The following is a 12,560-nucleotide window of genomic DNA, read 5'->3' as shown; positions in this document are numbered from 1 at the left end:
TGCAAACGCATTGGAAGTTGGGGGCCACGTCAGGCTGTGCTCCCAAGGACACTGGTTGGACCTGGACCTGCCCTGTCCATACTTTGGTGCTATGTTTCCTGAGCCCTGGGGGAGTAGTGTGGCAGCTTGTGGGCAGAGGGCATCCAAGCTTGATGGTGCCAGAGAATAAAAGATCCTGGAGGCTCTGCCCAGTTCTGCCCTTCCTGCCTGATTGTTTCGGTTGCTAAATGTCTCCACAGTCAAAGGAAAGGTTTCCTTGTGACTGGACTCCTGCTGCTATCGTAAAAGCTGATGTTGTGTGGGAAGGAGCTTTGGGGCTAGTGTGGGGCTAAGCCACTCTTCCCAGTCATGTCTTTGTGTAACTGCCAGTGAGGCCCTGAGTACTTCATGGACCAGCTTCTCATTATCAAGTTTTATGGGGGGAAAAAAGGCAGCTTTTCTTGTAAAAGAAGATACCCACTTGTCACTTCTCAGCATCCATCTTCTCTTTCAGTGGAGCGGTGGTCATCCGGCATGAATATCTGATATACTTTACTAAACTGAGTCTTGATATGTGCCAAAACAAATCAAAAGCATTATTTTAGTTCTAACTCTAAATGTGTGTGATATATATATATATATATATATATATATATAACACTCTAATATACTAACTCTAGTATATATGCATGATATTTCAGGCTCAGTATACAGGACTCTAAAAGCTTTTGGAAAAACTCCATGTTTATTATAATAGATTTGAAAAATATGGGAAAGTTGTGTTGATATATTCTGTACCATTATTTTTAATTTACCAAAATTTTGAAATGCGTAAGGTAACTTAGAATTCTAGGCAGTGAGATCTATTGTGGGCTAAAATTTCCCCTAACCTAACTCATTTTCCTCTTTCAAATTAATTTAACCAATTTATATCTTAACATATACTTAACAATAATAAAACCGCATTTTGAAGTACGCACTATAATTTAGGCAACGTGCACTTCCTCCACCTTCCTGTCCTTGACTCTGTTCGTAATTGAGTTTTAGTGAGTTTTGCTTTAAAATGTGTCCTTTTAGAAAAAAGCAATTTTGCACATTTCCAGGGTGGCACTGCCTTTGTCTAATCCCTGCTTCGCCATAAGACTTTGTTCAGTTCCATAAAGACATACTGTGCAGCAGGAAAAAAGGATCTTTTGTGTCAGGGATTTAGAAGTACTTGTCATAAGGAAGGTCTGCCTAAAAGAATATAATGAATGTTTCTTTAAGTAAACAAAAAAGGTAAAAAATATAAAATCCATTCTATGATGTACATCAGTAAGACTGAGAAAACCTCTTTCAGGTAAAATGCTGAGGAAAGGTATAATAGGCTTCCTACAAAGCATCTGAAGGCATTTAACAAAAATCAGAAATGGTTTCCCCACAAAAACAATTTTTCTACTGACTGACTCTCTTGCCTGACTCATCTGGGAATCTGGCATTCCACACAAGAGTCAGGATGGCAGCAATCTCCCTCTTGAAGACCTCACAACTGAGGTTTAAAATAATAATAAAAATCTGTGGGGCGCCTGGGTAGCTCAGAGGGTTAAAGCCTCTGCCTTCAGCTCAAGTCATGATCTCGGGGTCCTGGGATCGAGCCCCGCATCGGGCTCTCTGCTCAATGGGGAGCCTGCTTCCCTCTCACTCTCTGCCTGCCTCTCTGCCTACTTGTGATCTCTATCTGTCAAATAAATAAATAAAATCTTAAATAATAATAATAATAAAAAAATTCCGTGAACGACCTTGTGCAGGAACGCTTTTCTGGGCACTGTCCTAGGTGCTGAAGAGAGAACAATGAGGTTCTGCTTTCAGCGAGCTTCAGGCAGCTAGAAGGAAAAGGGCAGGTGCACACTCACCTGTAGTGCAAGCCGTAGAGCTGTGAGTGGCACACAGAGGTAATGCAAAGGTGCAATGGGAGTTCAGAGAGAATAGCTCTTTCTAGCTTCTGTTTTTTCAGCAGAGCCTCAAACGATGGGGAAGATTTGGACAGGAAGAAACTGGGGTATAGGGGATAAAAGAGGCAGAGGCATTAGTAGGAGCCAAGACTGAGTGACGGGAAACCACAGGGCAAGTGTAGGAGCTGTTTGGCTAGCAGGATGCATTTGGAGGTGGAAACAGAGCTGGCAAGATGGGAGCGGGATACTCAAATTATGGAAAGAGTCACAGCTTGTGAGAGTCATTTTAAGACGCCACACACAGAAAGTTGATTCCTTTTTAAAGTGACCGACAATCTAAGTATCCATTGCCTGATAAGAATATCTGAGGTACCTTGTAGACAAGTAAGCCCTAAAGTGATCAATTTTCTAAAATCTTAATTTCTCCTTGAGTTTTATTATGAAATTGTAAGACGTAGGAAAACATTCCCCACCCAATACATGTTAAAATATTTGGTGAGATGGTGATTGGGCCTGGGGCATCCTAGACAGTTGAGTAGCGGGAATTGTCCTTTAACACTTACAAAACAATACAGTGTTTTCTTTTCTTTTCTTTTTTAAAGACTTTATTTATTTATTTATTTATTTATTCGACAGAGAGAGAGAGAGAGAGATAGTGAGAGAGGGAACACAAGCAGGGGGTAGTGAGAGAGGGAGTAGCAGGCTTCCTGTTGAGTAAAGAGCCCAATGCGGAGCTCGATCCCAGGACCCTGGGGCCAGGACCTGAGCCGAAGGCAGATGCTTAATGACTGCGCCACCCAGGCGCCCCATGTCAGTGTTTTCTTGAGTCTAATAACTTCTTCTACCAGTGTTTTATCTTTTCAGTCTGGCCTAGTATTCAGAATATTTGACACTTAGTTCTTGTGTGTCACTATTTGTCAGTAGCCCAGGGTAGCCGTACCATTGTGTTTGGAGGTTTTCGACATTCAGCAGCAGATATTTATAACCCTCAAATACCCTCATTTTGGAGCATCAGCCTCTGGGAAATATATCTTGTTCTATAAATTCTATGGTTGTAAAAGACTCTTATGTCCTGCAACTTATTTTTTTTTTAAATAAGATCTAACTCAGTAGCCTTCAGCTGAGAAGATCTTGCCTCCAAGATGACGTTTGCTGAAGTCTGGAGGCATTTTGTTACGACTGAGGAGATACTAAAAGCCTCTGTGGACCTGCTGCTGAGTATCCTACAATTTACAGGAAATCTCCCCCAATACAGAATGATCAGGCCCCACATGGTCATGGTGTTAAGGCTGAGAAACCTGGTCTAACTGTTGCTTACTTCACCCCATGAGAACAGGGACATTGCATATTTTGTCATCACTGCCCTCCCAGCATCCAGCCCTATGCCTGCCACATGGTAGCTGCTAAGAAGTAGGTGTTGAACAGAGTAACAAAGAATATTTCAGCAAGAAATCTAACTTGGGGGGGTGGGGCGGGGTGTATTGTTAGAAATTGAGAGCCGTGATTGAAGCTCAGTGAGCACTAGGCAAAACAGCCCAATATAACTAATTTGGAACGGTGTTGTTATAGTCAAGTGTGTTTTAAAGGGTTTGGTGGAGAAAATCTTTTTTAGAGGCTTGGCAGAGATTATGGCTTGCTAAAGTAGAGAGAGAATAATTTTTAGCATTCTGTGCTAGTGACTTGTATGTAAAATGCCCATTTTAAAAGCAAGGATCTGAAGAGGCTGCTGGTCTGGATGTCCCAGAAGGGTCCTGCCCCTGACAAAGGTCACCCAGGGCTTTATGCCATCTAAAGAATGGCAACAGCACACTTGAGTCCAGGAGGCCAAGGTGATCGTGTGCGGCAGGAAAAAAAAAAAAGCCAGAGTTTGAAGGGACGAGCAGATACTGATATAAATGAACTCTGGGGAAGACTGAAGGGGAGGAGTAAGAAAACATGTAACACCTTCTGTTTCAGAACCCCCAGAGGAAACTATAGCTCCAGAGCCCTTCAAATGAGTTAAAAGGAGGGTTAAGTTAAATAAAGCTAGGGAAGGCGAGTGTATACTGCACATCTATAGATCCATATGGCTTTAAATTTCATTCTTCACTCTGCTCTTAGCTTATGCATTTCTTTTAGCCTTTGGTTCAATCACCGAAGCTCCTACTAGCTTAATAAAGAGTACGTTTTCATAAAAAGGCTCCATCACATGGGTGGATGCTGTCGCCCCTTCCCTCAGCCTGCGTCCCGTCCCCCCGTGGACAGCTCTGCGGGATGGCACACCAGGAGGCTAGAGGGAGCACCGCGCTCCTCAATGCTCCCAGACCCCCTGCCACGGGGTTCCGGTGAGGATAAGCACCCCAGGCTTTCCAGGGGGCCGGCTTTGCGTTTTTAAATGTATGAAGTGACCATAACCATGACGTGCCAACTGAGAAAATACTGTTAGGACAGGAATTTGAAAATGAAATCATAGGAGCAGATCTTGGAATGGCTTAAATACGATGCATGTTCAATGCTGTGCTCCCGGGTTTGACACGACACTGTGGTATGGCCACGTGCTCAGGGCTGGGGGACCCTGTAACCGTCTGCGTACAGGGCTGCGGATTTTGGAACAAACCTCGAGAGAAACCAAGCAGCCCATGGAGGCCGAGGCCCATGGCTCCCCATCCTCTTTGGAGGAATGCCCACCCGGGTCTGGGCCCTGGACTCATCATGTCCTCTCCTCTCTCCCCACGGTCCTCTCAGGAGGAGGACTTCATCCGACCCAGCAGCCGAGAGGAGGCCCAGCAGCTGTGGGAGGCCGAGAGGCTCAAGATGCGGCAGATCCTGGACAAGCAGCAGAAGCAGATGGTGGAAGATTACCAGTGGCTGAGGCAGGAGGAGAAGTCCTTGGTGAGCAGCCCTGAGCTGTTGGGTGCGAGGGGACCCCACTCTGCAGCGCTGCCCAGCACCGTGTGGTAAAAGTGCTTGAACGGAAGAGAGGTCCACACCACTGCGTCCTCTTGTGTCCCCAGCTGATGAGAGGGAATGCTCTCCGTGCATCCTTAAAGTTTTCAGTTCTGGAATCCTAAGTCATTTGCTTCGATTTCCTCCCCTGCAGGACCCCATGGTGTACATGAATGACAAGTCCCCGCTGGTGAGTCATCGGGAAAGACCTCTGCCTTAAAGTCAAGGCCTGGGAAGACATTGGAGACAGTGGGACCCCAGCGCCGGGCCCCCTGCCTGCCCATTCCTTCCCTTTTTGCCTCTCCCCCGGGAGCTCGACTTCTCCCTTTACTTTGAGCTCCACAAAGCTCCGCTCCTGGTTCCAGAGCTCCCACTGGATCTCCAGCCATAGCACATGCCCCCTCTGCCACAGGGCCCTTCAGGCTCTGAGACGGGGGTGCCCCACCGGCCCCCTGGCCCCCTGACCTCCGAGTGCGCAGCTGAGGGTGTGGGGAACAGGTCAGGGTGGGGAGCGGGGTGCCTCCAGAGGCGGGCTGGTGACAAGTTCTCTTTCCTGCCTTCCAGACCCCAGAGAAGGAGGCCGGCTACAGTAAGTGTCTGTGCCCTCCCTTTTGGCGGGAGCTTCCCCTTGACCTCTCGTGCGGAGCCACCACGCATGCTCGCTCATTGCCCACGGCAGAGGCCGCAGCGTCTGTTAGCCGTTTTCAGAAACTCTGCCTGTTCCAGTTCAGAGGGTGCAGGGAGGGCCCTTTTGGGAAAGGATAGCTACCCTCTGCTCCGCCTGCCACCCCCGCCCTCTCCCTCCCTCCGCCTGTCTCTTTCATCTCTCCCCCTTGCCGGTCCGCAGCACTTGCCTCAGTGTATCTATCTCCTCTTGCCTTTGGAGACCTTGGTGGCTCTTCCTTCCTGTCCCTCCTCCCTCTGTCGAAGGCTGTCTGTGGGGGACAGTAGCTCCACCCGCCTCTCACAGCTGGTGCCTGTCTTCCCTACGCCCAGGGGATGGGGGAGAGAGGGCAGGCAGGGGCAGTTGAGACCACAGGGCCTTTCCAGAAACTGCTGCTAAAGGGGAGCAGGAAAAGCCAGCGGTGAGCCAGGCTCACCACCCTCCCTGTAGGGAGGGTGCAGCTGATGGTGTGGGCGATGGGGATGATGACAGTGATGACAAGGACAGCGACCAGTGACAGTGACAACAGTCACAGGAAACTGAACACTAGACAAGCATGGGCCCAAGTTGCTTGCAAATGTCAGCTCCAACCTCACAGCAACTTGATCGGGTAGATACAATGAATCATGTCCATTTTACAAAGGACGTGAAACTAAGGCACAGAAAGGTCAAGTAACTAATCCAAAGTCACATAGCTAGTAAAGAACAGAGCTGTGATTAGAGGCCCAGGCCATCTGGTTCCAGGGTCCCTTCTGAGCGAACCCTGCTATTTAACAGATGAAAAGGGTGGGCCAGGGAGTGTTAAGTGAGCTGCCCCAGGTCACACGGCTGTCTGGTGGCAGAAGGTTAGAAAGTAGAACCAGTCTTCCAGCTTCCATTACCGCTCAGTCTTCCAGCAACTCCACAGGGCTTGCACGTGCCTTTGCTTTTCAAAATGTGGAGTGAATAGTGTGGATCCTCTGCTGTTTCACTTCCTGGACCCCCAGATGCTCCAAGTGGACCATCAGCCCCCTTAGCTGCTCTGGCACCGGTGAAGTTCCTTCCCCAGGATGTCAAGGCCAGAGTGTGTGCTTGGGGGCCACTATGAACCCTGCAGAAGCTGGAGCACCTCCTGTAATCATCCCATCTCCACTGCAACTGTGGCTTTTTACTGTCTATCAGATGCATGGCAGTGCTTAACTGTGGGGGGCCAGGGAGCCCAAAGGTTATTTTCCGGAAACACCTCCAACCTTAGTTTCCCTGGGTCTCCTGGTAGCTTAGGAGAGGGGGTTGGCTTGGTTATCAACTGGCAGGAAGGGAAGGGCCAGGGTGCCCAGACCTCCCCACCACACTCACTCTCCCTCCCCCTTGCAGCGGAGTTCACGGGCCCCCCACAGAAGCCACCACGGCTGGGCGCGCAGGTATGTGTTGGCGGGGCCGAAGCTGATAATGACTTTGAACCAGGGCTCCCCAAGACACAAGGCCAGGGGCTGTGAAGATTTCAGAGGCCCTCAGAAATAATCCAGTCCAGCACCCACATTACATAGCTGAGGCCCAGAGAGAAATACCTTGTTTAAGGGCATATAGTGAATTCGTGAAAAAGCAAGGGGAAGCCCAGTCTCCTCATCTCCTGTGCCCCTCCCTGACCTGGAGGAAACCTCATTGACCTAGCCCGAGGAGCAGGAAGCGTGGACTCCCTTCCTGTCTCAAGCTGTCCCCTTGGCTTCCTGCACCCACACTGTTCTTGCAGTAGCCTGGGACCTCTGGAACAGTGGTTGTGAGCCTGGGCTCCCATTAGAATCATCCAAGAAGCTTTGAAAACCGCCTGGGCCCCGAACTCAGGAACCCAGGTGATGGTCTCGTTGGTCTGGTGTGAGACCAGCCACTAGTACCATTTCAAGGCTCCCTGGCTGACTTGTTTGAGAACCACTGCCCTGAAAGCAGAAGAGAGGGATGCACACCCCCCCCCCCAGGACAAGGCATCATTATTTCGGAGAAGAGTCTTTTCAGATTGGGCTGGTGGCTGTGTTGGCACCAGTAGTGTCTGCCCAAGAAAGAATCTCAGTGTCCCCCAGACTCACAACCCTCCCCTCTGGCCACTTGCTTTCCCCTCCCCCCAGTCCATCCAGCCCACAGCCAACCTGGACCGGACTGATGATCTGGTGTACCTCAATGTCATGGAGCTAGTGCGGGCTGTGCTGGACCTCAAGAATGAGCTCTGTCAGCTGCCTCCTGAGGGCTACGTGGTGGTGGTGAAGGTGACAGCTGTGGACAGGGCGGGTGGAGGCTGCCCCTTCTGGCCCTGGGTGGGAGGGGGTGGCGCTGGGCTCCCTTGTCCGCCCAGCAGGTGCCTTTCCCAGAAAGTCTCCTTTTAATGCAAAGTGGCTGGTGGGAATTTAGCGCCAGGGAGTTGATGGGGGCAGCTGCCATCCCAGGAGGGCTCCTCTCTGAGGAAGCACAGCTTTCTCCGAAAGCAAGAGGTGATAGTACCCCCACCCCTCTCTCCCACAGAACGTGGGCCTGACCCTGCGGAAGCTCATTGGGAGTGTGGATGATCTCCTGCCCTCCTTGCCGTCGTCCTCTCGGACAGAGGTGGGTGTACTTCTCCCAGACAGTGGTGTCAGCAGCGGCTTCTGCCCTTCGCCTTCACCTGCGCCAGCTGCGCTTCACACAGAACACTCAGGAGGACCACAGGGCGGCCTCCTGTCTGTCTCCCCAGCCTTCGGCACGTGGCTCTGCACAGCAAATCTGAGCGGGACCACAGGGAGGGCGGGGGAGGGGGGAGGGTGCAGAACCGGTGGCCAGGAACCCAGGAGTCTCCCCCTTTAAGTCTTAGACAGTTGCGGTGATTCCGTAATGCACGAGGGTGTGCAAGGGAGGACAGACCTCCCTTTGCCTTTTCCCTTCCCATGGCCCTTTATCTAATCACCTGCCACACTAAGGCTAAGTGTGCTACAGTACTGGGGTCCTGCACTTTGCAGGTGTGATTAACTTAAGGATCCTGAGATGGGGCAATCGGACTATGCTGCATTATCCAAGTGGGTGCAATGAGGCCCAAGGGTCCTTGTAAGAGGGTGTCGGAAGCGGGACATCCTTTAGGAGTCAGAGAAGGAGATGGAATGACAGAAGCAGAGATTGGGATAACGTCACAGCTGGAAGGGTCCACAAGCCAAGGAAGGCAGCAGCCTTTAGAAGCTGGAAAAGGCAGGGAACAGATTCTCCCCTCAAGCGTAGGAGGAGCGTGGCCCAGCCATCCCCTTGACTTTAGCCCCATTGGACCCATTTCCAGCCTTCTGACCTCCAGGAGCAGAAGAGACTAATCTGTGTTGTTTTGAGCCACCCCACTGGTCATGAGCTGTTACCGCAGCCATAGGAGACTCTGAACATAGTCAAAAGCTGAACACTAGCGTCTCAGAACATGGGTTGGTTGTCTGCCTGGGAAACCAGTCATGGGGTTCAGCAGAACCCACGCCCTCCCGCCAGGCTGTGTGAGCCACCGACTCCCAGCGACACAGCTCAGGGGATAACCGCATCACATCACTGTCCCCACAACATGTGACTGTCCGAGACAGGATGCAGGAGGGCTTGGGCATTTCCCAGCCTTCCTCTGGGTGGCAGTAGCAGCCCATAGCGGAGCCCCAGCAGGCGCTGTCCCTTCCCTGTTAGAGGTCCTTACCCTCCACGTGAAGGCTCCATCGTTCATTGCACTGGGGAGTACCTTGGCTGCTGAGTCTGCGCTCTTAGCAGTGTGCTAGGCACTGGGATGTGGTGGTAAGCCAAACCCTACAGCTCAAGCCACGGTCCACAGGCTCTTGAGTTGAAGGTAGACAGCTAACTAATGAATAAGGATACCTGTTGCCCAACGTTCACTCTACCCTTGGGTCAGCAGGAGGGGGTACAGCAGTGAAGGGATGGTCTGTGGGGCTGCATCAGGAGGAGCTAGGATGGAGTGGGCTAGGGTCTGGGGCATCTGCAATGTCTGTCTCCAGGCCACATGGGGCCTTGGATCAGACTTGTCCCCCAGAAAGCTTGTGACTGCCTCGGCCAAGCCCAAACGGGATACTTGCATGGCTTCCCCATTCTCTAAGCTTAAATGTCACTGCCGCTCAGGCTCCCAGCCTCTCAAGCATTCTTTTCTTACAGATCGAGGGGACCCAGAAACTGCTCAACAAGGACCTAGCAGAGCTCATCAATAAGATGCGCCTGGCCCAGCAAAACGCCGTGACCTCCCTGAGTGAGGAGTGTAAGCGGCAGATGCTCACGGCCTCCCACACTCTGGCCGTGGATGCCAAGAACCTGCTGGATGCAGTAGATCAGGCCAAAGTTCTGGCCAATCTGGCCCACCCGCCCGCAGAGTGATGGAGGGTGGGCGCCACCTGCCTGCATCTTCTGCCCCTGCCTGTAGTGTTCCCTCCCCTGCCTCCCCCCGGCCCCCGCCTTGCCTTCGGTCATGTGGGTCTTCTGGGGAAAGGCTGTGGGGAGGCCTCCCCTTGCCACTTTGCACGACCCCCTCCCCCCACCCAACCCCAGACTGTGCTGCTCAGGCTGCAGCTGGACAGAGGGGACTCAGGGCTCTAGATGCCAGGGGGCGGGGCAGGGGTGTGTGACCAAGAGGGCTCAGAGGGAGCCCTGCTGCGGCTGGCCGCTCCCTCCTCACACCCACCTGCTCCGCTGTGGTCACACTGGTGCCCCTAGTGGTCACGATGGCTTTCTGCAAGGACATGGCAGGCCTATTGGAGCCAAGCTATTCCTTCCCGTTCCACCCATGGAGGTCCTCGGATGGACCGAGGGGCTGGGGAGGGGCTTTCCTTTGGGGTTGGGTGGCTGGCGAGATGAGGGATGGGCCTGGCTTTCTTGTACAGTGTATATTGGAATTTATTTAATGTGAGTGTGGTCTGGACTAACAGCCGTGTGCCCCCTCCGAGGGGGGACCTGGGACCCAGTCCAGGAACAAGCTATTGGGAGTCTGGGCACAAGGCGCTGTGCGGTCTACACGCCAAGCGTTGGGGGGGAAGGGGAGAGACGAGGCCAAAACAGGACTCGGACCACAATCTGCTCTCTTCCCTGTGCCCTTTCTCTCTTCCCTGACTTGGCCCCTTCCTTCTCTCCCTCTTTTCTTACTTCTCCTTCTCTCCCCCACCCCCACTCCCACCCCCCTCCCCGCCCAACACCCCCCCCCCCCCGCTTTCCCGTCAGCCCCACCCCTCCCTTGTGTTTGTGCAAAACACTCTTCTACCTTCTTTCTATTTGACTTGTGGATGAATTAAAATTGTACCATTTGCTTTGTGGTTTGGTTGTTTTGTTTGCTTGACCTGCTCTTTGGAAGGAGGGTGATGTTGCCCTTGGGCCACTGCCCTGGAAGAAACTGATTGTGTTCTGTTGGGCACAGGTCAAGAGCCGACGCCAGGCTAAGCACGGAGGGGTGTGTGGTGACACCACACCGGGGGCAGTAGGGTAAGGTGTGGGCTCCAGGCCCTTCACCCCTGCGCCCAACCCAAGGGTGACTTTCCAGTGGAGACCCAGGGAAGCCCCCTCTTGTGCCGCATGAGGAACACCGATGGCACTTTCCCAGCTGGTGTGCGAGCCACTGGAGTGCAGGGGGCTTGAATGGTCCTGGGAATGCTGAGGAGGGGTCCCGCAGCTGAATGAGCACCAGCCTTAGCTTTATTTCATCTCTTTACTCACATGCAAGGGGGGTGGGCAATGGAATAGCACGAAGGAACAACACTGCACCAGGAGTTGGGGTCTGGGAGAGCCAGGATGGACCAGAAAGAAGGCTGGGGGACTGCCCCTGCAGGAGTCGGGGGGGGGGGGGCGGAAACCAGATGGGACGCTGAGCAGGGGAGTTTTGGGAAGAACTGAGGAGTAGGGGCCTGGCCTGGGTATTTCAGGTTTTCTCTGTGTTTGTCAGGGAGAGGTAAGTGGAGTACCCCAAAGGCCCAAGAAAACCAGAAGTTCACCCCACTTGGCTTCCTATCTGGGGTCCGCACACCATCCAGAGAGCCAGTGTCTGCTTCTGTTAGTGGCTGAGGTTCTGCTCTCTGAGGGCTAGACAGGCAGGATGAGGCCTGACCCGGGGACGGGAGTTCCCCAGGCTCCGGCATGTGGCTGCTGGCTGTGGATTGCTGGATTCTGAGATGCGAGGACTCCCGGGCTATCCAGAGTGGCTCAGAAGCCACAGCAGGACTTCAGGAAGGACTGGGAGACCAGGCTGGGAAGGGAAGCCGTCCTGCAGCTTCTGCATTTCCACAGCAGTCGAGGTGCAAAGCAACCCAGCTCACCCCCTTCAGTCACTCAGAGCAAAAGGCAAAAGTCCTGTGGGCTGGCCATCTCTTGCCCCGTGAGTGGGTGGGAGGAGCAAGCTGCAAGCTTGAGTCAAGGATGGCCCAGGATACCTTCCTGGTTTGTCAACGTGCTTTCAAGGACAGATGGCAGGGACCGCAGAGTGGCCAGACCTCTTGGGGCCAGTTAGTGCGGAGCCCGTTTGCTGCGGGAAGGTGAGGGGGTGTTGCTACAGGTCAGGGAAAGCAAGGGGTTCAGATGAGCTTCTAGGCAGGTGGGATGACCCAGCTACTTGCACCCAGCCACACATCCCTCTGCCACCCAAAAGGTCTGACACGTACCTTTTACCCCACTGGGGCCCTGCTTCCCCCTTTCCTTCCAGGAGAGGGTCAACCATCATTAGACCTGCAGGATCAGACTCAAGATACCCGAACCTACCTTTCCAACCTCCTCCCACGGGTCCCACACTGGAGCCCCATCTCAGCCTGCCTGTTCTAGACACCTTGGGCTCATTCTTGAATCCAAAATGTTGTTCACAGTCCTTCCACCCCCTGAAGCTCTCTCTCCTCTCTTTCCCATGCGCCCATCCCTGGAGGTCTGTGCGTCTGCCCCCTGGATTGCCCCTCATGGTCCTCCTGCTACTCAGCATCTTCAGGGCTCCTTCAGGAGAAACTTACATGGTTTCACATTGTCATCACCATATTGTAACCTTCTGCAGAGCAAGTTCCTCACTTCCTAGTTGCCCAGCATCCAAAACTGGGCTCTGTGCCCGCAGATTCTCGGCACATAGTACAATAAGG

The 12,560-nt window shown here is 52.7% G+C and overlaps 1 protein-coding gene across 2 annotated transcripts in view; it reads left to right on the top strand.

The window, feature by feature from the left end:
* The window catches only part of PTK2B (protein tyrosine kinase 2 beta), a gene marked incomplete at its 5' end in the record, with an annotated part of 60,640 nt that extends 49,880 nt beyond the window's left edge, over window positions 1-10,760 (top strand). For both annotated transcript variants that reach the window (XM_080796648.1, XM_080796647.1), the window contains 7 exons: window positions 4,635-4,781; window positions 4,990-5,025; window positions 5,400-5,424; window positions 6,853-6,899; window positions 7,599-7,736; window positions 7,990-8,070; window positions 9,622-10,760. In XM_080796648.1, coding sequence (XP_080652774.1) covers window positions 4,635-4,781; window positions 4,990-5,025; window positions 5,400-5,424; window positions 6,853-6,899; window positions 7,599-7,736; window positions 7,990-8,070; window positions 9,622-9,837 — 690 coding nt within the window. In that variant the 3' untranslated portion in view covers window positions 9,838-10,760. The remainder of the gene's footprint in view (window positions 1-4,634; window positions 4,782-4,989; window positions 5,026-5,399; window positions 5,425-6,852; window positions 6,900-7,598; window positions 7,737-7,989; window positions 8,071-9,621) is intronic.
* Between the last annotated feature and the right edge of the window lie 1,800 nt (window positions 10,761-12,560).

Source organism: Martes martes (genome assembly GCF_963455335.1).
Source record: "Martes martes genome assembly, chromosome: 2".
NCBI classification, from domain to species: Eukaryota; Metazoa; Chordata; class Mammalia; order Carnivora; family Mustelidae; genus Martes; species Martes martes.
The sequence above is the reverse complement of the archived record's forward strand: the minus strand, read 5'-3'. Positions and strand labels throughout refer to the sequence as shown.